Source organism: Phodopus roborovskii, unplaced genomic scaffold (assembly GCF_943737965.1).
Source record: "Phodopus roborovskii unplaced genomic scaffold, PHOROB, whole genome shotgun sequence".
Classification (NCBI taxonomy): domain Eukaryota; kingdom Metazoa; phylum Chordata; class Mammalia; order Rodentia; family Cricetidae; genus Phodopus; species Phodopus roborovskii.
The window spans coordinates 3,041,789-3,068,076 of NW_026126469.1; the positions used below are offsets into that span (position 1 = coordinate 3,041,789).

Below are 26,288 nucleotides of genomic sequence, written 5' to 3' on the forward strand. Positions count from 1 at the left end.
CCTCTCAATATCAATGGACTCAATTCCTCAATAAAAAAACATAGACTAACAGAATAGACGTGAAAATAGTATAATCCTTTTGCTGCCTATAAGAAACACACCTCAACATCAAAAATAGACATTACCTCAGAATAAAGGTTTGGAAAAAAAGATTATCCAAGCAAATGGACCTAAGAAACAAGCTGGTACAGCCATTCTAATATCTAACAAAATAGGCTTGAAACCAAAATTAATGAAAAGAGATGAGCTAGTATAAGATCTCTCCAGTTTATTTATGTATGCACTTAGTGCTATCAACTTCCTCCTAGCATCGCTTTCATTGTATAATATAAGTTTGGGTATGTTGTACATTCATTTTCATTGAATTCTAGGAAGTCTTTAATTTTTTATTTCTGTCTTGACCCAGTTTTTTATTCATTAGAGAGTTGTTCAGTTTTTATAAGTTTACAGGCTTTCTGTTGTTCTTGAAATCCAGCTTTAATCTGTGGTGTTCTGATAGGATGTAGGGAGTTATTTTAATTTTCTTATATGTATTGAGACATGCCCATGTGTTTGGGCCATATATGTTAAGAACTGAAGGATCATTTTGACAGATTTTCCTTTGAGTATGAAGTCTCCTTCCCCATCTCTTATAAAATCAAAACAAAAAGGAGGACATAACAAGACACTGAGGAAATACAGTGAATTAAGTCATACTTTAAAAACCTGTACTCCACAAGATAGGAAAATCTAAAAGAAATGAACAATTTTGGTAGATACCACTTGCCAAAATTAGATCAAGATCAGATAAACAATTATACAGATCTATAATTCCCAAGAAAATAGAATCAGTAATTAAAAGTCTTCCTACCAAAAAAAAAAAAAAAAAAAAAAAAAAAAAAGCTCAGTGCACAGAATTCTACCAGATTTTCAAAGAACAGCTACTGCCAATATGCCTCAAATTGTTCCACAAAATAGAAACAGGAGGAACATTGACAAATACATTTTATGAGACCACAGTTTCCCTGATACCCAAATCACAGAAAGATTAAAAAAGAAAGATAATTACAGACCAATTTCCTTCATGAAGATAGATGCAAAAATATTCAATAAAATATTTGCAAACAAAATACAAGAACTCGTCAAAAAATCATCCACCATGATTAAGTGAGCTTCATCCCAGAGATTCAGTAATAATTCAACTTATGAAAATAAGTCAATATAATCAATATAATTAGTTAATATAAACAAACTGAAAGAAAAAAACCCCACATGATCATCTCATTAGATGCTGAAAAAGCCTTTGACAAAATATAACACACATTCATGATAAAAGTCTTGGAAAGATCAGGGATACAAGGGACATACCTAAACATAATTAAAGCAATTTACAGTAAGTCTATAGCCAACATCAAATTAAATGGCGAAACTCAATGTAATTTCACTAAAATCAGGAACAAGACAAGACTGTCTACTCTCCATATCTAGTCCTTTTTTAATTTCTTTTTTTAATTTAAATTTGAAACAAGGTTGTTTTTACTTGTCTCTCCATATTTATTAAATGTAGTACTTGAAGTTCTAGCTAGACCAATAAGACAACAAAAGGAGATCAAGGGGATACAAATTGGAAAGAAGAAGTCAAAGTATCATTATTTGCAGATGATATAACAGTGTATATATAAGTGACTCCAAAAATTCTACCAGGGAACTCCTAAAGCCAGAAAACAACTTCAGTCAAATGGCTGGATATAAGATTAACTAAAAAATATCAGTAGCCCTCCTATATACAAATGAAAAATGGGCTGAGAAAGAGATCAGGGAAACAATACTCTTCACAATTGCCACAATTAATATAAAATATCTTGGGGTAGCTCTAACCAGGCAAGTGAAAGACTTGTATGACAAAAACTTCAAGCCTTTGAAGGAGATATCAGAAGATGGAAAGATCTCCAAAGTTCACAGATGAGTAGGATTACTACTGTAAAAATGGCAATCTTACTTACCAAAAGCAACAGATTCAATGCAATCCTCATCAAAATTACAACACAATTCTTTATAGACCTCAAAAGGACAATATTCAACTTCATATGAAAACAAAAAACCCAGGATAGCTAAAAGAATCCTGTACAATAAAAAGAACTTCTGGAGGTGTCAGCATCCCTTATTTAAAGTTCTACTACATAGCTATAGTAACAAAAACCACATAGTATTGGCATAAAAAGATATACTGATCAATAGAATTGAAGACCAAGACTAAATGCACACATCTATAGATACCTGTTTTGGGTTTTTCTGTTTTGTTTTTATTTTTTGTTTGTTTGTTTTTACAAAGAAGCCAGAAATACACAATGGAAAAAAGAAAGCATCTTCAATAAATGTGTAGTCTAACTGGATGTCTGCATACAGAAGCATGCAAATTGAATCGTATTTATCACCCTGCACAAAACTCAAGTCCAAGTGGATCAAAGACCTCAATATAAAACTAGAGACACTGAGCCTGACAGAAGAGAAAATGGGGAACAGCCTTGAATGCACTGGCACAGGAGACAACTTCCTGAACAGCTAATCAATAAAGTAGACACAAGATCAACAATTAATAAACTGGACTTCAAGAAACTCAAAATCTTCTGGAAGGCAAAGGATACTGTCAACGGAACAAAACAACAGCCTACAGAATGGGAAAATATTTCCTCCAATTCCACATCTGACAGAGGGCTACTATCCAAAATATATAAAAAACTCAAAAAACTAGATATCAACAAACCAAATAATCCCATTAAAAATGGGGTACAGACCTAAACAGAGAATTCTCAACACAGAAGTCTCAAATGACCAAGAAGCACTTAATGTTCAACATCCTTATCCATCAGGATAATGCAAAATAAAACTACTTTGAAATTCCATCTTACAAGTGTCAGAATGGCTAAGATCAAAACCACAAGTGACAGCTCATGCTGGCAAAGATGTGGAACAAGGGGCACACTCCTCCATTGCTGGTGGAAGTGCAAACTTGTACAGACAATATGTAAATCAACATGGAAATTCCAAAGAAAATTGGGATCTACCAACCTCAAGACCCAGCTGTACTACTTTTGGGCATATACCCAAAGGACACTAAAACATACATAAGGACACTTGCTTAACAATGTTTGTAGCAGCTTTATTTGTAATAGTCATAACCTGGAAACAACCTAGATGTCCATCAACTGAAGAATGAATAAAGAAAATGAGGTACATTTACACAATGGAGTGTTACTCAGCTGCTAAAAAAAAAATGACATCATGAAATTTGCAGGCAAACAGATAGAACTAGAAAAAAAATTATCCTGAGTAAGATAGCCTAGACTCGTTAAGACAAACACCATGTGTACTCACTTATAAGTGTTTACTAGCTGTAAATGATAACCATGTGTAAGCATGAGTTTTCTTGCCAGTCTGGTCCCACGGCCCTTGAGCCCCAAATGAACACATGGATGCTATATTAGTTATACATCTGTTGGCCAGTGACTTGGGCTTCTTATTGGCTAGCTCTATCTTAATTATTAACCCATTTCTATTAATCTATGTATTTCTACATGGTCTTATCTTACCGGAGAAGGGTCCAGACATCTAACTCCTTTGGTGGCTCACATGACTCTGCCTACTCTTCCCAGAATTCTCCTCATGTCCTAGTCCCGCCTATTTCCCTGCCTCTTTTGGTCACAGTGTTTTATTCATCAACTAATAAGAGAAACATATACACAGAAGGATATTCCCCATCAACCACAGACCCAGAGAGGCTAAGGAACAAAGAGGGCTCAGGAGGAATGCATGGATCTCCCTGGGAAGACGAAGTAGAAGAGACTTTTGTAGGTGGATTGTAGCAGGTGGGGATGGGAACAGGAGGGATGGGGAGGGATGGAAGGAGAAAGTACAGGGATAGTGTAGTGGAAACTCCTTGGAACATATGAGGGTGACCGTGATAAAGACTCCTAGTAATAGGGTATATGGAGCCTGAATGGGTAATCTTCTGTAACCAGGCAAGGCTGCCAATGGTGGGACTGGGATACCAACCCAACCATAAAACCTTTGAACTACAATTTGTTCTCCCTGCAGGATGTGCTGGGGCAACAGTGGCATGGAACTTTGTGGGAGTGGCCAGCCAACTTGAGGCCCGTATCATGAGATGGAGCCCACACCTGACTCTGCCTGGATGGCCAGGACCCAGAGGCTAGACAGTCCAGAAACCCATAGAACCAAACATGACTGGCAAAATAAATAAATAAATAAATAAATAAATAAATAAATAAATAAATAAAATAAAATAAAATAAAAATTTAAAACTCAGTGAAATAATTACTAGAGGTTAGACAGTCCAGAGACCCAAGATAGAACCAAACATGACTGGTGAAAAAAATTTAATACTCAGTGAAATGGTTCCTAATGATATTCTACTATAATCACATAATCATAGACTGGAGCCTAGCCTGTCATCAGAGAAGCTTCACCAGCAACTGTTGGAAACAGATGCAGATACCTAGAGCCAAACATTAGTTGGAGCCTAGGAACCCCATGGAAGAGGGAGAGGCACTATTAGAAAGTATGGCTTTGCTGGAGTTAGTGTGGCCTTGTTGGAGGGTGGGTTTTGAGATCTACTATGCTCAAGTCACACACAGTATCCCAGACCACTTCCTGTTGCCTGTGGTCAAGATATAGGACTCTCAGCCTGTATGCCACCATGTCACACAATGAAGAGAATGGACTAAACCTCTGAAAATGTAATACACCCCAATTAAATGTTTTTCCTATGTAAGAGTTGTATGGTTATGTTGTCTTTTCACAGCAACAGAACCCTAACTAAAACAGGAAGGAAGGACTGGAGGAGCCACATGGGTCTAGGACACAATGAGAACATGGTCCACCAACTCAACTAAGCAGGACTTATAGGGCCCACAGAGACTAAAGGGAAATCATGGAGCCTGTATGAATCTGAGCCAGGTCCTCTGCATATATGTTATGGTGGTATAGCTCAGTATTTCTTATGGAACTCTTAACAGTGTGTGTGGAGGTCTCTGACTCTAGTCTGTTTTTAGGACCCTTTTTCTCTTACTGGGTTGCCTCTTCCAGCCTTGATATGAGGGTTCATACGTAGTCTTATTGTAACTTGTTCTACCATGTTTGATTGATATCCTGGAGAGGCCTGCTCCTATCCTTTCTTTTCTTTTTTAAGATTTTATTTATTATATATGCAGTGTTATGTCTGCATGTTTGCCTGCACACCAGAAAAGGGTATCAGATATCATTACAGATGGCTGTGAGCCACCATGTAGTTGCTGGGAATTGAACTCAGGACCTTCTGGAAGAGTAGCCAGTGCTCTTAACCTCTGAGACATCTCACCATCCATCCATGGCCTGCTCTTTTCTGAAGGGCAAACAGAAGGAGTGAATCTGGGGAAGAGGGAGGAGCAGAGGCCTGGGAGGAATGGAGAGAAGGGAAATCTCAGCTGGTGGTGCTTGCTGCACAAGCCTAAGGACTTGAATCTAAGCTCCAGAGCCCAGGTGGAAAGCAAGGCATGGTGATGCACACTTGCAATCCAATACTGGGAAGGCAGAGACAGGCTAATCCCTGGGGCTCACTGGCCAGCCACCCTGGCCTACTCAGGGAACTGCAGGTAGTAGGGCTGGATAGGGGGTTCTGTGGTAAAGAGTGCTTACTACCCCATGGAAAGGCTGGAGTTCATATCCCTGGACTTATACTGGGGTGACACACAAACACCTGTAACTCTAGCACCAAGGGATCCAATGTCTACCTCTGACCTCTGTGGAAACCTGTACACATACACAAAGTAAATAAAAAAGCAAGCCTCTAACCTGATTTGGCTTGTTAACATTTTCACACGCCCACCACTAGGGACACAGTTTGTAGTTTGCTGTGAATGCTGGTCTCATTCAATGAACTTGGAAGAATTTCTTTCCTTCAGCTTTAAAGAATCTAAGCTGGGAGGTGGTGGCCCACACCCTTACTACCAGCATTCGGGAGGCAGAGACAGAAGGATCTCTGTGAGTTCACCTGGTCTACACAAAGAGTTCCAGGACAGGTTCCAAAGCCACAGAAAAACCCTGTCTCAAAAAAAAAAAAAAAAAAAAAAAAAAAAAAAAAAAAAAAAGGATTTGAGATTATTCTTTCTGGTTAGGTTTTCTACTAATATTTCATTTTCATAATGTACTCTGCATCTAGAAATTTATCCATTTCTTTTAAGTTTTCTTATGTGTTAGCATATACCTATTCCCCTTACTTTTGTAGTATCAGTTATAATGTCTTTTTTCTCATTTTTCATCGTTCTGGGTTTTTTATTTCCTTAGTACTAATCATGCTTCCCTGTAAAATCAAACTTAGTCTGAGTGATATTTCACATCACACTGTTCTCAGTTCATTTCTCTCTGCCAGAGCTTATTATTTCTTTCCTCCTACTACTGTGGGGCTTATTATTTTTTTCTGTATTGTGAGACAGGGCCTCACTAGGGCTAGCTGAAACTCCCTACATAGACCAGGCTGGCTTCTGAATCCAGATCCACCTGCTTTTGACTCCCAACCACCTGGATGGTTAGCTCTTTTAAAAATATATTGACTGGTGTGTGTGTGTGTGTATGTGTGTGCACATGTGCCACAGTTCACCTATACTGAACAGAGGACAGCATTTGTTTGCATCTTCATTGTCACTAGGCAAGGTCTCTCTTGTTTCCATCACTGCAATGAATAACAGTATTACAGATAGCGCTATCTCACCTGTGTTTTCTTGGCTTTGTTACTATGTACAAGCCCCAGAATCCATGTTAAAAACCTCCCCTTGGCTGGTTCCTACTCCCCTAGTTTCTGAGCCACATTGTTATACAATGCTTATTTAAAACATTTCTGTGCATTTGTGGTGACAAACATATCAATACTACTTTTGCTGTACCCCACATATAATTATAAATAAATATATATATATATATTTATATATATATATCAAATATATATATATATCAAATATTTATATTTGATTTTTTTTGAGACAGGTTTTCTCTGTGGCTTTGGAGGCTGTCCTGGAACTAGCTCTTGTAGACCAGGCTGGTCTCAAACTCACAGAGATCCACTTGCCTCTGCTTCCCGAGTGCTGGGATTAAAGGTGTGCACCACCACGTGCCCAGCTTACTTTTGTTATATTGTACTTCTATTTTCATATGTATTAAAACATTTCAGTATTTCCCTCTTAATTTCTTCACTAACCCACTAGTTATTGTTTTTCATTTAAACCTCTCATTGTCTCTAGTTTTGTGGTCAGAAGACAAGATAATTTTTAGTGACCTGTTTTGTGGTTTACACTAGTGAGGTGTGTGTACTAAGGAGACAATGTTTCCTGCAGCTACTGGAAGGAATGTTCTGTGTATACCAATCTATTTGGTCTACACTATAGTTTGACTTTGGTGTTTTATTGTTTGATCCTGGGTAATTTGTCTCCTGGGATGCTGACAACCCAGCTATTACTATGTAAGATCCTATCTCTCCTTTTAGACACAGTAACATTTGCTTTATATATTTGGGTAGTGCTGTACTGGACACATGCATTATCAACTGATAAACTGAAACTTTTCTTCTTCTTCTTCCTCCTCCTCTTCCTCCTCCTCATCCTTCTATTTTTCCCTTCAGTTTTTCAAGACAGGGTTTCTCTGTGGCTTTGGAGCCTGTCCTAACTACCTCTGTAAACCAGGCAGGTCTCAAACTCACAGAGATCCGCCTGCCTCTGTCTCCCAAGTGCTGGGTTTAAGGGCATGTGCCACCACCGCCCAGCTTAATCTTCATTTTCTTGCCGGATTTTCTATTGGCATTAAGTATATTTTCCTATTCCTTCACTTTCAATCTGTAACTTTACACAAGAAGCAAGTAGAGAAACTGTCTATTTCAACTTTACTGAGAGATCCTTTTCCCAAGAGAGACTTTTTCTGGTCAATGGGAGCTACCTATCAGTTGGCATATTGCTAGCTTAGATTCCAAGTGGACACAGTAGTGTAATTTCTTTAACTGTAATGCTCATTGGTTATATACTCGGTTGTGTCAGTGATCTAAACTGTGGGTGTCAGTGATGCAGTATGTAGTATGTAGTATGGCTTTGCTAGGAATAAAGCTGTTGCTTGGTTAACTGTTGAGCCACAGACCAGTGGCTATGTAGCAGGCTCTCCAGTGGGTGGGGCTGTCAGACTAGGTTTGTGTACTTGGGGGCACTGTGGTTTGGTCAGCTGATTCACCAGGGCAGAGCAAGGCTGCCAACCAACCAGCTATCAAGTCATGCACAAGTATTCACAGGTATTTCAGGCTTGTGACTGGTTATATGTCAGTTTCTACTCTGTTCTCTGGGGCATGGGTTTAGAAACCAGTCTTGACACTTCTGCTGGGTCTATATTTTCAGAAGCTGGGGCTGTGGTACTGTAGATGATTATGAGAGTGATGGAATGGCTTTAGATCCTCAAGAACAGAGACACACAGCATCTGCTGGTCTCTGGAGGGAGATGCACTTAGAGGTAGATTTAGACTTTCCATGGCCCAAAGCCACAGATAGTTAGGTCATAGTGTGTGGAGAATGTAAAAAACATGAGCTCTTACTCTACGGCATGACAGACAGCTCTATGAACTCCAGACAACTCTTTAAATACCCCAGGCTCTGTGAGGGCTATGGAAATCTGTCTACAGAGACAATAGGGACTCGAGAGCTCCTCCTCCTAAGCAGGTCAGCTTTGGTTTTGTGCCTGCAAGGATCCTGCTGTTTCCAGTCACTCCAGTCAACATCTCCTTTGTATAGGGAGAGTGAATAAAAGGCAACTCCATTTGGCCAACATCTCTCTTCTAAAAGGATATTAAGAGCATAAAAAGACAACACTAGAAAAGAAGAAAGAAGATCAGACAATGGCTCTGCAGTTAAAGATACTTCCCACCAAACCTGATGACTTAAGTTCCATTCCTGGGGCCCATACATTAAAAGGAAAGAACTAACCACCACAGGCTGAACTGACTTCCACATGTGAGCCATGACATGCACAGGCCTAAACATACATACAGTGAAACATTTACGAATATAAGAACAGTCTACAAGCCAGGCATGGTAAACATATAAATTGGAGCCCAGACTGAACTATAAAATAAGCTCCAAGCTACCCAGAGCTACAGAGTAGCTCAGAGAGACAAAGAGGAAGGAGCCCGTCACAGTCATCAAATTCCAAACCAGTAACCTAGCTTTCACTTTAGAAAACCAGAAATAGTCATTGCATAAAATCAAAACAATCAAGGGGTAAAGTAATATTAGAAAAAATGAAATATTACAAATGAAATTAAGAACAGCACAAGTTGAGAAGATCAACAGAACTGGATATGGCAACTTAAAAAAGGCAAATAAAATGGACAGATTCTCCTGGTCAACAATGTTAAAAAGAAGAGAAGCAGACTGCAGTGGTGGCGCAAGCCTTTAACACCAGCTCTCAGGAGGCAGAGGCAGGTAGGTTGTTGTAAATTCAAGGCCAGGCTGATCTACAGCGAGAACTACAGAACAGCCAGGATAGTTACACAGAGAAACCCTGTCTCAAAAAAAATCAATAAATAAGTAAGTAAAATAAGAAAGAGAGAACTAACCAAAAGGCTTATCATTCAGACACCAAACACTGAGAAAGGGAGACACTATAAACCACAGAATCCAGTCTGTAAAAAGCAGCTTAGATGAAAGCTACGTAAGTGCTGCATGACTGAAGGCAGCAACTGCACTGTGAGCTTTGTTTTGTTTTGCAGCACTGAGGGTAGGACCCGGGACCTGCTACAAAATCAAGGCACTCTCACTGCTAACTTACATGCTACATGCACTGCTCAAATCCTTGCAAAAACAAAACACACACAGTAATCCAGCCCACTGTGATCACCTGATACATCTTACCAAACATAGGAAGACAGGGCACTAGTGTCTTCCAGGAAACCAAAAATCAATTAATAATAATAACAACAATAACAATAATAGCAGTTCTTAACTAACTTTATGAGGTGAGAGGTACTTCCCCAAAACACAAACTAATATCCCTCATGGAGATAAGATCTAAGGGCCCTGAAAAAAAAAAAAAAAAAAGCCAGCCAGGTGTGGTAGCATATGACTTTAATTTCAATACTCAGGAGGCAAAGGCAAGTGAATCTCTCTGAGTTCAAGACCAGCCAGGTCTACATAAAACATTCCAGGCCAGCCAAAGCTACCTCGTCAGACCCTATCTCAAAAAACAAACAAACAAAAACCAACAACAAAAAATCCTGGAAAATATAGCAAAGAACCCACCATTGCAAAAACGTATACACTGAGGGGTTGTAGTGGTGAATGACTTTAGTCCCAGAGCTCAGGAGGCAGAGGAAAGTGGATCTCTTGACAGCCTTGTCTACAGAGTTCCAAGACTGCCAGGGTTACAGTGTGAGACCCTGTCTCACACAAACAAAGAAAAAGCAAAACATAGTAAGACGACAGGAGAAATGGCCTAGCACTGAAACAGAACCCATTGCTCTTCCAGAGGATCCAAGCACCTATTACAGGCAGCTCAAAACCACCTCTACTTTCCACCTGTAACCCCAGCATGGCACAGTCTAACTCCCTCTTCTAGTCTCCAAAGGCACTTGGTACACCTGTCACACACACACGCACGCACAAATAAATTATATTGAAAGTTACATAGATCTCTGTGAGTTCCAGGCCAGCCGGGTCTACATACAGAGCTAGTTCCAGAACAGGCTCCAAAAGTTACACAGAGAAACCCTGTCTCGAAAAACCAAAAAAAAAAAAAAAAAAAAAAAAAAGTTAATTTTTTTGAGTATTTATTTGTGTGTGCACTTGTGTGCATGTCTGTGTGCCCTGGACACTGTGGCCAGTTCCCTGGAACTGGCCTTACAGTCACTTGTGAGCCTCCTGACAAGGTGCTGGGAAGAGAACTCAGGTCCTCTTCAAGAGCAACAATAGCTCTTAGACACTGAGCCATCTCTCCAACCCAAGTTATGAAATAATTTTTAAAAATACTATAAGAAAATAAGAAGATAATCATCTGGGGGAAATACCTGCAAATCATGAATTGGTATCATATCTGGTAAACAATCCATATGATAGGATATGATGTAATTCAATGGGTGATCCTGAGGTGCAAAAGCAGAATTTGTATACTGTATATTAAAAAAAAAAAGTTGAGCTAGCATACATAAATGGTAGTATGTGTGTGAAAACACACACACAAAATAAATAAGTAAATAAATAAAATGTCCTTTTCAGTTTTAAGCATATCCCCACCATGGTGCCACATGGTTGTACTCCTAACACTCAGGAAGAGTGATCCAGAGGGAGGGGTCAGAGTTCAAGGTCAGAATGAACTGTGCAGTGAGTGATAAGCCAACCTAGGATACAAAAGGAAACCCTGTCTAAAAAAACAAACTAACAAATTTGATGCTGATTTCCCAGCCTGGTGGTACAGCACTTGCTTACCGTGCAAGACCCTACCAGCAGACCCTGGGTTTGATTACCAGCACAAACCAAAAAGTTATTAGTTGGCAGCGTGACACACAGCTGTAATCCCAATACTCTGGGGGCTGATCCTGAGTTTTGGTCTAGCCTGTACTACATAGAGAGCCCCTGTGGAAAAACAGTAAAAACAGCAAAATGAATTTTAATTTTCCCAAATAAGACAATAACAAAACATACTGAAACAAAATTTAAAAAATAGTAAAAACATTTAAACAAAAATTTCACCATAAAACAAGTGATTGGCAAATAAAAGCATGGAAATAGTATTTTTGGTCATTTGGTCATTAAAAAAGAACAAATGAGACTATAATAAAATGTCACCATGTACGTAGCAGGATGGCTAAAATGGAAGAAGCTGTCGTCAATTCCTGGAAAATATGTGATGCAGCACAAACAGCCAGGCTCTATAACAGGATTACACAGTGGTATAACCACTTTGAAATACAGTTTGGTCATTTCTTTAAAAACAGTTCCAAACTGGAAACAACCCAAACATCCATCAACAGCTGAACAAACAGCCATATATGCACACAATGGAACATATGCACACTGTACTGTAAAAGGTAGGAAGCGCTGACATACGAGTCAATGTGAATCTCAGAAGAATCAGAAAGAGTAAATACGCGAGTCTATTTATATAAAATTCTAGGAAATACTAACTGACCTACTGGGAACCTAGGGAAGGGAAGTGTAGAGAAGGGGGAGGGTGCATACAAAGGGGCAGGAGGAAACTTACTATTGTGCTGAAGACAGTGTGGCATATTATCCCAGGTGTTGAAAATTATCAAGCTGTTACTTAATTATGTGCAGTTCCTTGTATATAAATGCTTTATTTTTCTAAAACTTAAATAATTAAAATCAATTTAAAAATCTATAAAAAAAGCTGGGTGTTGGTGACATTCACCTTTAATCCCAGCACTCGGGAGGCAGAAGCAGGCAGATCTCTGTGAGTTTAAGACCAGCCTGGTATACAGAGTGAGTTTCAGGACAGCCAGGACTACACAGAGAAACCCTGTCTCATTAAAAAAAAAAAAACAAAAACAAAAAAAAAAAACAAAGAACAAACAAACAAACCACAAAACACCATCTGAGATGCACAAATGGTAAATAAGCAAAAAAAGTTGCTCACTCATAGCCATCAGGGAGATACAATGGGAGACCAGTAAGTATCTATTGAGTGTCTAAAAGTAGGAAAAGAAAACAGACAAAACCAAGTACTCCCAAGAATGCGGCACAACTGGAACCCTGTTACTAGTAAGAAGGCATACTATGTGAACACTCTGAAAAGTGGCAATTTCTTGAAAGTTATATATGCACACCAAGTATTACCAGAGGTTTCATTTCTAGACTCTTATGAGAGATGAAAAATTAAGTGCAAGCTGGGTGTTGGTGGCATGTGCCTTTAATCCCAGCACTTAGGAGGCAGAGGCAGGCGGATCTCTGAGTTGGAAGCCAGCCTGGTCTACAGAACTAGTTCCAGGACAGGCCTCAAAACAATACAGAGAAACCCTGTCTTGAAAAATCAAAAATCAAAAAAAGTGCAAGCAAAAACAAAGAGGCTACACATGGATGTTTAGTTTCATTCATAATCTCTCCAAACAGAAAATAACCCAAATGACCCTCCTCAGGCAAACAGGCTACAATGAGGAACAAGCTACTGACAAAAAAGTAGTGTGGTTCAATTTCCAGAGATTATTGTAAGAGGATGTGTGGTGTACAATTCTGCTATACCATAGTCTAGAAAAGGCAGAAGTGGGACTAGGGAGGGGGACTGGTGGCTATTAGGGTCAGAGGAGAAGGGCCTCACCATCACAAAGCTGTTGAGAATATGAGCTTTCTGCAGCCTGATGCTGCAGTCATTTAAGCCCTGTTGTGAAAAACACTGCTATCCTACTAAAGTATATTTGAATCTATGTTGACATACAGATGTGATGGAAATCAAGCATGGAGGTACACATTCAAAGTCCCAGCATTTGAGTGACTGAGGCAGGAGGATTGAAAATTTCAGTCAGGGTACACTGCCAGACCCTGGGGGTATAGGAGAAAGAGGAAGATAGAGCAATCAGTAAACAAAGACCTGGAGAGATCTCCCAAGCAGAGTCCCTGGAGAAGCTGCTTCACTCCCACACTGTACACTCTTGCTATACAGAGACTCCTCTCCACAAAGTGCAGGGTGAAAAGAGCAACTGCAGCAGAGGAGACTCAGGAACGCCCCTTCTGCCAGCCGACCAAGGTCAGCACTGGCAGTGAGGAGTCCAGAGATGACACACACTGATGAATTTATGTGAAAATAGAGACACTTTATCTTCGTATTCTTCCTCCCTAAACCATGGCCTCAGTGTAATCATGAGGCAAACCAATAAGTGGAGGAGACCATCAGGTCATTAAGCTAAGAGGACAAGAGAGGAAGTGCAATGACAGGTCCCAGGACAGAAAAAGACATGAGGTTCAGTTCAGGAGTCTGCATTTAGCCTGGATTTCAGTCCTCGGTGGTGCCCAACTTGGGGGGGGGGGAGGCTCCCTCTTCTGTGTACACATGCTCGGGGCCCAATCACCTGGACATTCTCTGAAAGCTATATTCAAATAAGATACCATGCAATATATGTGAGGTCATTTTCTTGTACTTTGGTTAATGGTATTTAATTCTAGACATTTCTAACTAAAAACAACATTGTTGTTGCTTTTAAGACAAGGTCTTTCTATGAAGCCCTGGCTTTCCTAGAACTCACTATGTAGACCAGGTTGGGTTCCAAGTCACAGAGATCCTCCTGCTTTTGATTCCCAGGTGCTAGATTAAAGATGTGTGCCATCACACCCGGCTAGTTGTTCTATTTTATGCATATGGAAGGTTGGCCTCCATGTATGTATGCGAACCACACATGTGCAGTGCCCACGGAGGCCAGAAGAGGGCATTAGAACCCCTGGAACCAGATCCAGGAAGGTGCTAAGAACTGAACCCAGGTCTTCTTCAAGAGCCCCCAAGCCATCTCCTGGCCCCAGAAAGCACTTTCTTAGGACACAAAGCAGCATGCCAAGAAAGGAAGGTTAGCTTTATCCCTTCAGCCCAGAGCATGTGTCACAAAGGGGAGAGACTCAGAATCCAGAATCTACCAATGGGGCTGGACTGAAGGAACACAGCCAAGGCTAGAAGCTGACACATAGGAGATGCACATGAAGGTGCAAGTGGGCTTTCTCCCACCTCCTGCTTGCCCCAGCACCTTCCAGTATCTGCCTAGAACAGAGAGAGCACACCCTGAACAGTTCTGGTCTGAGCAGCGGCCTCTCTGATGGGAGAAATGAGTGGCATCAAAGCCCAGAAACTCAGAATCAGCCCCTGCCGCAGCGCTGGACAGTGTCCTGGCTTCCACAGCCAGTTCCCCGTGCTCTCCTCCATGCAGCTTCACTGGAACTGTCCAGCCAGACAACTGACACGTTGCTCAGTGCTTCAGCCTAAAACCCAGACACCTAGAACTGAGCATGGCCCTCTACATTTGTGAAGTGCAGGGTGACCAGCATACCGTGCATTCCGTACAGTTCCTCAGAAACCAGTTTCTAATGCCTTCTCAGTCACTGAGATTGAAAGCCCACTAAAAAATATCACTTTTGTGAAAAGCAGGCCTTGACTCTGAGCCCAAGACATGGGTGGAAGCTGCTTCTAGAACAACCTAGCAAGAGACCTCAAGACCTCTGAGGGGTGATCCCACCATAAACAACACCAAAAACATTTCCATAGAGTCAAAGCCTGCTTCCGTGTGTTGCAGCAGACTTGTGCTCCCTGCCCCATAAAGAACTGGACACATTCCCAGGTAGGGCTCATGTGTTGCCAGCCCTGGCAGCCGGAGACCTGGTCTCTACCTACATCAGATGCTGCAGCTCAGCCCAGCAAAGATGCCAGGAGGCTGGACCTGCCAGCCACATCCCTGCCCCTGCCCCTGCAGCCCTTTCTTGCCCCAAGTATGCGGGAAGAAGGTCTGCCGAAGTAACTCAAGCTGCACAAAGAAACCATTCCTGGAATGGAGCTCCGTTTGGCGACTCAGAGTCAAAGGCGCACTTCATTGCTGCTTTCCAAATCCCAAGCATTGTCAGGGCCTTCTCCTTTGAAGCCTTGCTGAGTGATTGAAGCATCTACTTTCTGAGGGGCAGATAGCACTGGGCCAGTAATCTGACTCTAAGCCACGGGATAAAGGTAGTTTGTTTCCTCTCAGCTCGTCTGTCAACACCTCCTCAGTAATTAGCCGTAATTATTACAAAGGGCCAGCCTCCCATTCGGTTATTAAATCAGAAATGGTATCATGGCTGGGCATCTGTCAACGCCCCAACTGGCGACCTTCGATTCATTGAGTCCTCTGTCAGCCTCTGCCTTGGGAAGTACCCAGGCAGGCAGGGAGGCAGCAGCTTCAAAGATATAGAACCCAGGAAACATTCTGGAGCAGCAGGAAAGAAAGGAGGATGGCAGGAAGATAAGGAAAACAGCAAAAAATGTGGGCTTGCAGTCCAGTGCCAACATGGGAACTAGTACCTTCCTCAAGGCCTGGAGGGCAACACCCAACCACTGTCACCTCACTTACTCCAGGGCTGACTACTGTCAGTGTAAATGTGTGACAGCAGCTCTTTCCCCTGGAGGACAAGATCTGCAGGGCTGCACTGGAACACTCCCATGAGAAGGACAGGCAGGCTGCACTCATGATAGACGCTCAGCCAGAGGCCCAGGAAAGCCTTTAACTGTCTTTGTGATGTTTCACAAGGATGTTCTCCATGCTGAGCAGACACCATATCCCTGAAAGCCCTGAGCAGGCATGACTACCCCTGAAGCTTGGGCCAGAGCCTTGACTTTTCTCCAGGAGAAATGGGTTGCCATTTGTTCTATAGCAGAAGCCTAACACCCAGCAAGTATTGCTTTAGCTCTGAAGTGATGCTGTCCAATCAGGATTCATGTACTTTCCTGGGGGCAGTACCCAACCCCAGTCCTCAACACCTCCTGGCCAACAGTACCTTCTAGTCACTCATACCATCAAGTCTCATGGGTCCCCTCTCAACAAGCCCCAATGACGTGGGTGACAGAAACCAACTACAGCCCCAGCTTCCTATTAGGCCTACCCTGCTGGAGATGCAGCCCATGTGATAGAGCAAGGCAGTAAGCACAGATCATCACAGCCCTCCTACCAGCCCGCCAATGTTCTCTCTTTTCCCAACAGTACCACTTCAAGTCCCTGGCAGGTCCTCATGGTTAACAACTGTCACGGTGGCAAGGCCAGGCTAATGGAGTAGTGTGATTGAGTCCCAGGAGCTTAGTACACGAGGTGGTTTTCATCCTTGCTGCTTAGAAGTCTCTTGGTTGGAGTATGTGCAGAGTACTGGTCAGCCTACCTATAAAGGCTGCCAGTCACTGATGGAGTTCCTGAGTTGCAGGGTAAATAGTGGTTCTCTAAACCCAAGCACCTCAAGCTGCACCCAACAGTATTATTCACTGCTTAGAAGTGGCCTAAGGAGCCTAAGAGGTGTCAGGAAGGAAATCTGCTCTGAGGCATTTATGGTAGAGGTGGGAACCCAGGCAGCATCAGGCCACAGCCTTTCTGTGTCTGAACACATGGAAAGTCTTGCTACTCTAGCAGCAGTGTGACCATACTTTGTGCTAGAACCAGCTCTAGGACCCAATAAATAAGTCCCCTTGGAAAAGGTTTTCTTAGCCATGGTAGTGGGGACACTGTCCATCAATGCCAAATATCTGTGCCCCTGTACTGTACAGACAGACATAAGGGATAGCATAGGGAAAGGGGAGAAGTCAGATGTCTCTTTCCACCTGCCTGGTAGCTCAGCCATTGGTACAGTAGACGAACCTGACTCAATACACAAGTATCTAAGAGCCACCTACACACCACAGCTCATAGTTTGCTGGGCTCACCCACCCACAGGACCCTCCAGGACTCAGTGCTGCTACAGAAGACACACACAGTGGTTCAAGGAACATTGAGGTAACTCAGGGCTCCTGCTATCCTAGAGAGCAGGCTCAAACATGCTGTGTACAGACACAGTGATCCCAGGATGTGAGATACAAGTATTAGAAGAGCAGGGTAAAGAATTCATCAGAGCCCACTACGTTCTCTCTACCATAAAACCAAGACTCCTTATAAAGCCAGCTAACTAAGGACAGAGCAGACCAGAGTGCAGACAGGGGGACAATCAGTGGCTGATGCCAGATCCAGTTATGCTCCATGGAAAAGGGGGAAACAGGATCCTGTGAGTCAGGATATAACAGGCTGTACTCTGGTATATGCAGTCATGTGCATGTGCACACGCACACACGCACGCACACGCAAACACACCCCTCCCTCTCAGTGACCTCACACATGAAAAATGTACTGCTTGCTCAGATTACACAGCCATTATGGCTGTCAGATTCTCTGCTCATCACAGGTCTTGACAGAAGAGCTCTCTTATCCCAGTCACACTAACAAGGAAATTCCAGGCTTAATGTCAAAGGCAACACATGGGACTTTAGGAAACAGGACAATGCCTTTGAACCCTCATGTAGGGAAATTTTCTTAAATAATAAATGAAACAAACCCATGTGCAGAACAACTAGGAACAGCTTGCTCAGAGTAGAGACTAGCAATGCCACACCCCAGCACTGGCCCCAAGACCAAGGCCCTGGGGGCCCTGCAAACAGTACAGAGGGCTGTCCACAGCACTGTTGAAAACTACAAAATGAAAATAAAATACATCTTGGGCATTGCTCTAGGCTGAAGTACCCAATTCTTCAGCTCAAGTCCTAGACCCCACTGTGACAGAACAAGCTTATATTTGGATAGGATACTTCAAGAGGTAGTTTAGGTAAAATATCTTTAGGGTAGGCCTGATCCAACATGCTTGGTGTCCCAGTGGATTAAGAAGTGGAAACAGATTCAAATGGATTTACTGGGCAAGGACACAGGGAAGATGGCCATACACAAACCAAGGGGGAGGCCTTAGAAAAAAACCACTCGACTTGCAACTTGACCTTGGATTTCTCCACTCCAGAAACATGAGACATATTTCTGGTTTGAACACTTACTCTATGGATTACAGGCCCACCCTTTCTCCACAATGGCTGCCTCCAATGTGAAAAATTGCTTATTCAACTCAATACTAAGTAACTCACTTTGATGGTTTGAATAAGAATGGCACCCATAGGCTCATATAGTTGAACAATTAATGCTGTGGGATAATTCTCTTGCAGGCTGTGAATATGTATTCCTCTCACTGGTTAATAAAGAAGCTGCTTTAGCCTATAGCAAGGCAGAATAAAGCTAGACGAGAAAGTCAAGCTGAATACAGAGAGAAAGGGGAGTAAAGTCAGGGAGATGCCAGCCAGCCACCAAGAGGAACAAGATGAGAGCACAGGTAAAGCCACCAGACACATGGCAAAACACAGATTAATAGAAATGGGTTCGTCTAAAAGTAAGAACTAGTTAGTAATAAGCCCGAGCTGTTCAGTCAAGCATTTTGCAATTAATATTAAGCCTCTGGGTGATTATTTAAAAGCAGCTATAGGACAGGGTGGGATAGTGAAACGTCCATTTGTAGCGTAGTCATCAGGGAATGGCACTATTTGAATGGATTAGAAAGATAAAGAGATGTGCCCTTGTTAGAGGAAGTGTGTCATGGGGGGGGGGGTTGGACTTTGAGGGTTCAAGAGCCCATACCAAGCCCAGAGCTGCCTTGGTCACAGTGTCTCTTCACAGCAATAGAACAGTGACTTAGGCACCACCCCACATGAGGAGGACCTTTGTAGCTCAGGTACAGCTGTGGCTTCCTTTGGCCACAATAGTGTAGGTGGAGTGACTCCCACGGCATGTGCAGATGGGAGACCTGCTGATAAGTGTTTCTGAAGTACAACAGTAAGCAGAGCATATCCAGTCCGCTCCCAGAAACGTGGGACAGGCAGCAATGAGGTGCCCACTCAGGTCAGAGGTTATTAAGTTCTAGCTGATGCTGACAGAAGAAGCTGTAAAAATGACAGCTCTACTTGCTCTGCCCCTCCTGCTGGATCTTTAACGCTTCTAGTTTTGCTGTTCATAATGTAATGACAGAAAGCCATAGGGGTTTAGGCCTCAGCCAGGACACAGTGGATATCCTCATTCAACCCTCCTGGGCACCCAGTGAGGACAAACTAAAACCTAACAGGGGTCAGATAAACAAACAGGTGTGACAAAACTCATCTCTGCTCTCAGATCCCACACACCACGACTACAGCATGTGGATAAGTGGTCACACACATACAGCTAGAACTATTAAGGTGGTGAAACCTAAGCAATTTATATCCCCAACAACAAAATGGAGCCCATCTGCCATACACTTGGCAATTCTGGACATGTAAAACTTTAAACTTGTAGAACTGTATGTGCTTTCTGTAGAACTGCTCTAGTTTAGATCTTAAATGCTCTGCGGGGAGGTAGTGGAACCTTAGGTGGGGTCCATGGAAGTTTTCAAGTCACAGAAGTGCCCTTGAAGGGGATGCTGGGTTCTCTGCTGCTACTTTTCATTTTTTCTCATCCTAGACATGAGGTGAATGGTTCTGCTACATGGTGCCACCATAAGCTACCAACAAACAGTGGACTAAAACCTCCAAAATTGTGACCCCAGATCTTTCTTCCTCACAAACTGATTACTCAGCCCTTGTTACAAGGAAGCTAACAAGCATTTTTATGACCTTAAAAAATGTCATCTTTAATCCATATTGAGTGTGTGGTGGCACAATGGATATAGGTGTGCTGCTCCACTGCTTTCCAGAAAGTCAACCAGTTGTCAAAGTGGCTTTATTAACATGCATTTGAAATACCACTAATAATGTAATGAATTATTAACCTACATGGCTCTAAAATGGTTTGCTACACTATTGTTTCTCTATTTCAAAATCCAAGTGCTTCAAATGTTGCGGCGTTACAAAGTCTCCCAATGTCTCAGACTCTGCTGAAAGCAATAGGTCTGCAGACATAGGCAACCATTCCCAAGCCTTCAAGAGATGCCCCAGGAAGAGCAGGGTCAGCAGTAATGATGGTGATTTCAAGCAGAAGGGTTCACTTCAGGTCCACCAGAGGTGGGAAGACAGATGCATTAGGGGCCAGCAAAATGGCAAGGGCCAGTGAGTAAATAGACCATTGTCCCAGAAAGCCATTCCAGGTCCCACCATCAGACCCACAGGCAGGCCCAGCCACAATCAACTGAAGAGAACAGTCTGTTCCAGCAATGAGCAATCATGGCATAGCTGGGCAAAACTGGATCAGAAGCCCAAAGTTACTGCACAATCATTTGTTAGCAACATTCCCAGCTGTTTTGTGTATATGATGTCTGTGCCTAGAAATAATTTACAAATAAACCACCTGGATCCAAAACGTCTCTTTAGCAAGGTACCAAACAATTCAACAACCTGATCCAAGTCTCACCAGATGTTTGCTCATCATGGCCTCTCCTAAAGCAGCCAGCTGTATCTCCTACCTGTAGTTCTGTTAAGCATCCAGGAAGGTTCCCTCTCTTGTCTAAGTAGGTACACACTTTGTACTGGGAGGCTGTCTCTATCTCAGGTCAATCTGGCTCAAAGGAATTGTGCATGCTCAGCTCTCCCTAGAAACTCATCCTTAAGCAAAACTGGTCTTTCCTCATTCCAATCCCAGGCCTCACATTCCTTCTGCTACCTGCTTTTCTCATTCCAATCCCAAGGCCACCCAACAACTGGCACTCCGTGCCCCATCTGGCTTCACCCCCTTCTGTCAGACCCTCTCACCTTCACAGCCTCCATTGGGAACCACCACTGCACACCTATAACACTTGTTGTGTTCTGCTGATAGACTAGGTACAGAGCTTCTGTTCTCAATACAAGGACTGTTAGCAGCCACCATAACTCCATAGTAAGTCAACTCCTGTTTATTTAGACTAGCAATGCTTTCAGGGACACATATCCATACCAAAACTATGACAAGGAAGCTCAATCTGCCAGGAGATGCAAGTCACTTCCATCAACACAGCTTTAAGTATTGAAGAATCAATGTGACACTCTGTGCATGTGTGTGTGTGTGTATGCACGTGCGTGCGTGCGTGTGTGCATGTGGTGTATGTGTGTGTACTCGAGCATGAGCTTGTAGAGCAGGGAGTAGCTTGTGTAAGCATAACCAGGTATAGTGAGAATGTTGCCATGTAAAAGGGGGAATGAGTAGAGTTGGACCTAGTAAGAGGCCTAGCTTCTACCCTTCTGCATTCAAACCTCCTAGCTGGCCAGGGCTTTGAATACACCCACAGAAAGTATGATTCTCAGCCAAGATGCCATCTTATCCCTCAGAAGGATGAATATGGCTGCTTTCTGCCCTGCTCATAAGAAATGAAATCCACCAAAGTGTACAATATCTGATGAGTGGTTCTTTTTAAAAGGCAGTATACACATCATACAACTGGGTATTATTTGAGCACCAAAAACAAACAAACAAACAAACAAACAAAAAAACAAAAAAAAAAACCAACAAAACAAATCCAAGCAACATGGAACCAAAGGCACTATTAAGTAAAATAAGCCCAGGCTCTCAGACAAAGGTCACATGTATCTGTACATGGAAGCTATCAGAGTTGATCTGGCAAAAGCAAAAGGCAGATAATGGGAACAGGACAGAAAAGTTCAGGAGGCATGACATGAAGGTTAGATAACTCCATAGCAAAACATACACTTATAGGTGACAATAATGCATTTCATATTTTATAAGGAACCATGAGGGGAGTGCAAATGCAATCCCATACAAAGAAATGATTAACGTTTAGGAAAAGAAAACAACAATCACCAGATTGGATCATTATACATCTATGTGCCCAATTATATTGTACTCCATAGATACACCATTTAAAAAATAAAAATAAAAAAGATTTAAACCCAGAAGTCAGAGGCAGAGGCGGGGGGGAGGGGGAGGGTTCTCTGTGAGATCAAGGTCAGAGTGGTACATATCAAGTTCCAAGCCATTCAAGGCTACACAGGGAAACATTGTCTCAAAAACAAAAAAATCAAATCATTTAAAAAGGAGCAGTGGCTTCCTTCAAGCAGTATTCTTTCCATTGTAGTCTAGCATCAGAGGTCAGACAGCAGGGCAAGGGGCCAGAAACACCACCATAGTTCTTTGTGGGGGCTGCATCTGGCAACAGTGCTACAGTCTGATGGAGGCTGATCTACAGAAACAGGTGTGGGGTAAGACCTCACCTAGGAGCTCAACACATGCCCACATTCTGGCAGGAGCAGGGCAAGCTCACATGTCTAACTATCCAGCTGTGGGTCAATGGAGTCATCTGTGGACAGCACTGTGCTGTCTGGGTGCTATGGGACCCCTCGCTGAGCAGAGTTCTACATCACCAGGAACACTGCTGCACATCTAGAGCATGGTCAGAATGCAGGGATGAGGACTAGAGAATGTAACAAACGGTGGCTTTTGTGGGATGTCAGGTACCCAGAGATACTTCCTGGTCACCTTAGGTTTCAAAATTCTTCTGTTCTCTAGCTTCAGGAATAGGAGTTAACAGATTTTGAAGGTACTGAGACAAGTTTGGGGTCTGCATCCTTTCGGTGGGGAGCAGCTGACCTCACAGCAGTGCAATCAGAGCATGCATGCACTGCATGCAGAGCTAGACTGGGTCACGGGCTTTTGGGGCCCAGGGCAGCTCTCCTTGGCCAGCTACTGCTCAGTCCAAAAACTTCTGGATATAGTTAGGCTTGAACCAAGCAGGGGTTGGAGGGAGCGGCTAAAGCAGGCCTCAGGGGAGTATCGACATTAAATGCTAGGCCCACTAAGTGCCTAACTATGTAATGCCTTACTCTGAGCAACTCTGGCAGCCCCTGGAGACCGGCTTGATGTGGAAGGCAGAGGACAGGAGACAGTGGCATGATACTCAACGAAACTGTTTGGGTCTTGAATAACTTCTTTGAGATTCTGGCAGAAGAGTTCATAATCATTAGGCAAGGGCAGGTCTCTATTGAGGTAGGGGCCCACCCAGGCCTAAGCTAGGCTAGGCCTGTCAGTCAACTTAAGCTCTCACAGACACAGTTGAGATTTTCCTGATAGTGTCCAAAGTGGAAGATAAATAATCTCCCAGCTGGGCCAAAAAACCAGTCAGGCAATCATGGAAAGCCATCAAAGGTTGAAGCCAGGAACCCAGGGGAAGTATGTCCTGAGTGGCCAGGGGTCTGGTATGCGTCCAGCTGGAGGGCCTCCTTCTGTAGGCTTACTACCAGAAGAATCATTAGCTGTGTTATTCTGATTCATGGTGGTGTACACACACATGGGATTCCCACAGCAGGGCCTCTCAATCCAGAAATCCACCAAGGGTCATGCTGTGAGCTACCATCCATCTGCTGCCAACGGTGTACACTGGTGAAACTGGCTGCCACCTATATAGGATTACCAGGGCTCTGCCAATGGCACCTGCCATGAGGCATGCCAGGAGTAGAGGGAGAAAGGGCCCACTCGAGGCCTGGTGCAAACAGATGAGGCAGGGACAACACAACAGCAGCTGAACAAGGGGTGGCAGACTGCCATTCCAGGGAGATGCTGAGGGCCAAGGGAGCTGAGTTGGTAAGAGTCGAGGGACCACCGGATACAGGCCATCATCCAAGGAAATCTGTCCAAAAACAAGGTGGGGAAGAGCAGGAACTAGGCCCAACCATCACTACTGAGTTAACAGGAGGAGGCAACAGGCAGAAGACCCCCCGGGGACCTAATTAGCTGCTCTAAGTGGAAGGAGGGACCCAGGGGCTGACCTGGGAGGGTAAAGAAAACAGACAAATGCTGCCTGTGACTTTCAAAGAGTAGTGAAAGATGCTGTCAATCCTAGAAGGAGCTAGATCAAAACATCATGGAATTTTAGGACAATGAGAATAGCAACTGTTATTTGCACCATTTGTGCTGAATGCTGACTACCCACACATTGGATACTATTATTATTGCCAAGGAAGAGTGGTAAATTGATGTGTGTGCAGCCACACACCAATTAGTAAATGACAGCAGAGGAGTGGAACCTGGCAGTAGAGTCTACTATAACCACAGATCATTTCACAGGCTATAAACTACTCTTCGGAGTGGAATGAATGGGCTCCTGGAACTCTATAAACTAAGAACAGTGCATGCCAAAACATCCTTGTCCAACTAGCACCAGGTTGCCTAGCTTGGTGTTTCCTCATGCTCTCAGAATCCTAGAGACCACCTGCAGGCAGAGCTACTCAATCCTGAGCATACCTCCCTCACCCTCATTCCAGTCAATAACCTGACACTCTAACCCCCAAAGACGATACTCTGCAGTTCCACTTTAGGGGTCCTTCTGTCACCACCAGCACCTGGCCTGAGCCCCTTCTGATGGTTATTCCAAGCTGTGTTCACAAGGCCACACCCGGAAGGAGGACAAGGAGCCTCCTCTGGGCTCTCACACTGCTCCCGTCTCTCTCTAGAGAGACGAGCACCACTTGAGACCTCCTCTCAACTCTCTGCTTCATCCCTCCCCGAGCTCTGTCCTAGGAGCACCAAGACCAGCATATATCTTCACATCTGGTTTTCCAGAGTCCGTTTCTTCAGAAAGGTACAGCAAAGTTGATGTTTGTGCCAGCACCTCCCAGGTGACTTGCAACACTTAGCTGCCATCAGGACCTATCTATTTCTACCACCCAAGCATTCTGACCATCTCAGGTAGACCCCTGACTCACACCTGAAAGCCCAGCCCTTGTCCTGACATTATCACTATAATCAGGAGCCAGATCCAACCTCTCAGTGAGTTCTCAAAAAGTAGTGCCCACAAATCAGGCCCCAGGCCCCAAAGACGGACTTCCAGCAGTCAACTCGTGCTTCAACCTAGGTCTTCCTAATCCTGATCCAGTCACTCTTTGAGCCTCAAGATCATCCCACACCGCCCTTGCCTATCAGTCTGTGGATTTCTCGCGCGCGCGCGGACTAGCGGTACCTGACACACGGGCAGAGTTCTTTGCTCCAAGACCCAGGAGACCCGGGAACAGAACTTGCCCAAAGACGGACTTCCAGCACCGCCCACCAGCCCGCCAGCAACCGCCATGCAGGACACAAGCTCCGGGTCAGTGAAGCCCTCCTACCTGAGAATGTGCAAAACGAGGCCGCCAGGGTCAGATGCTCTGCTGTCGGACACCGGACAGAGCTGTGTGCTTCCGAGGCCAGGATCTCATAGTCACCTGCAAAATGAAGAGCGAGTCTAAACGAGACCGGGAGGGGGGGCGGGGGCGTGACACTGACCCAGTCCCACTAACCCCGCCGCTGAGATCCGACCCGAGGACGCCGGTTCCTAGGATTTCGCCCAGCGCCTCGTCAGCCACGCCCCCCTCTGGCGTGCGCACTGCCACCCGGGACGCCCCACGCTTGCCTTCCCTTGGGGCTGCGCGCGCACGCTCGGCTTGCTGCGCCTGCGCCATGAGCCGTGAGGCTTCAGCCTTGCAGATGTCCGTAAAGTGCTTGCGCGATGGCGCGGCGCGGCGCGGCGCGGGGGGTGATGGGAGGGCGCGCTCGCTCCCACGCCTAGAGGCCGTGTGCGCAGCCGCCGGCTGGTCATTCCGCAGGAGCAGAGGCCGCTTTCCCACTTCTTCCTGTCGTCTGAAGGACTGAGCCATGGGCCAGCGTGGGTTGGGTCGCGAGAGCTCCTGTACCTAGTGGCTGCTGAGCTTGCAGGCCTGGGGAGTGTATGTCTCCGAGTGACAGGTCCACACAATGCCTGTCACCGTCCGGTGCCATGCTCAGAGCCTGATAAGGT

General features: G+C 43.9%; 2 protein-coding genes across 2 annotated transcripts in view; both read right to left on the minus strand.

The window, feature by feature from the left end:
- Positions 1–25,683, minus strand: part of Gnb1l (G protein subunit beta 1 like) — a 68,915-nt gene extending 43,232 nt beyond the window's left edge. The window contains exon 1 of the mRNA XM_051191019.1: positions 25,621–25,683. The gene's annotated coding sequence lies outside the window, so the exon portion shown is untranslated. The remainder of the gene's footprint in view (positions 1–25,620) is intronic.
- Rtl10 (retrotransposon Gag like 10) lies at positions 23,126–25,583 on the minus strand. The gene is given in 7 exon segments (XM_051191275.1): positions 23,126–23,253; positions 23,256–23,358; positions 23,360–23,533; positions 23,536–23,671; positions 23,673–23,856; positions 23,859–23,916; positions 25,476–25,583. Coding segments are annotated over 7 exon segments (891 nt in total).
- Positions 25,684–26,288: the final 605 nt, after the last annotated feature.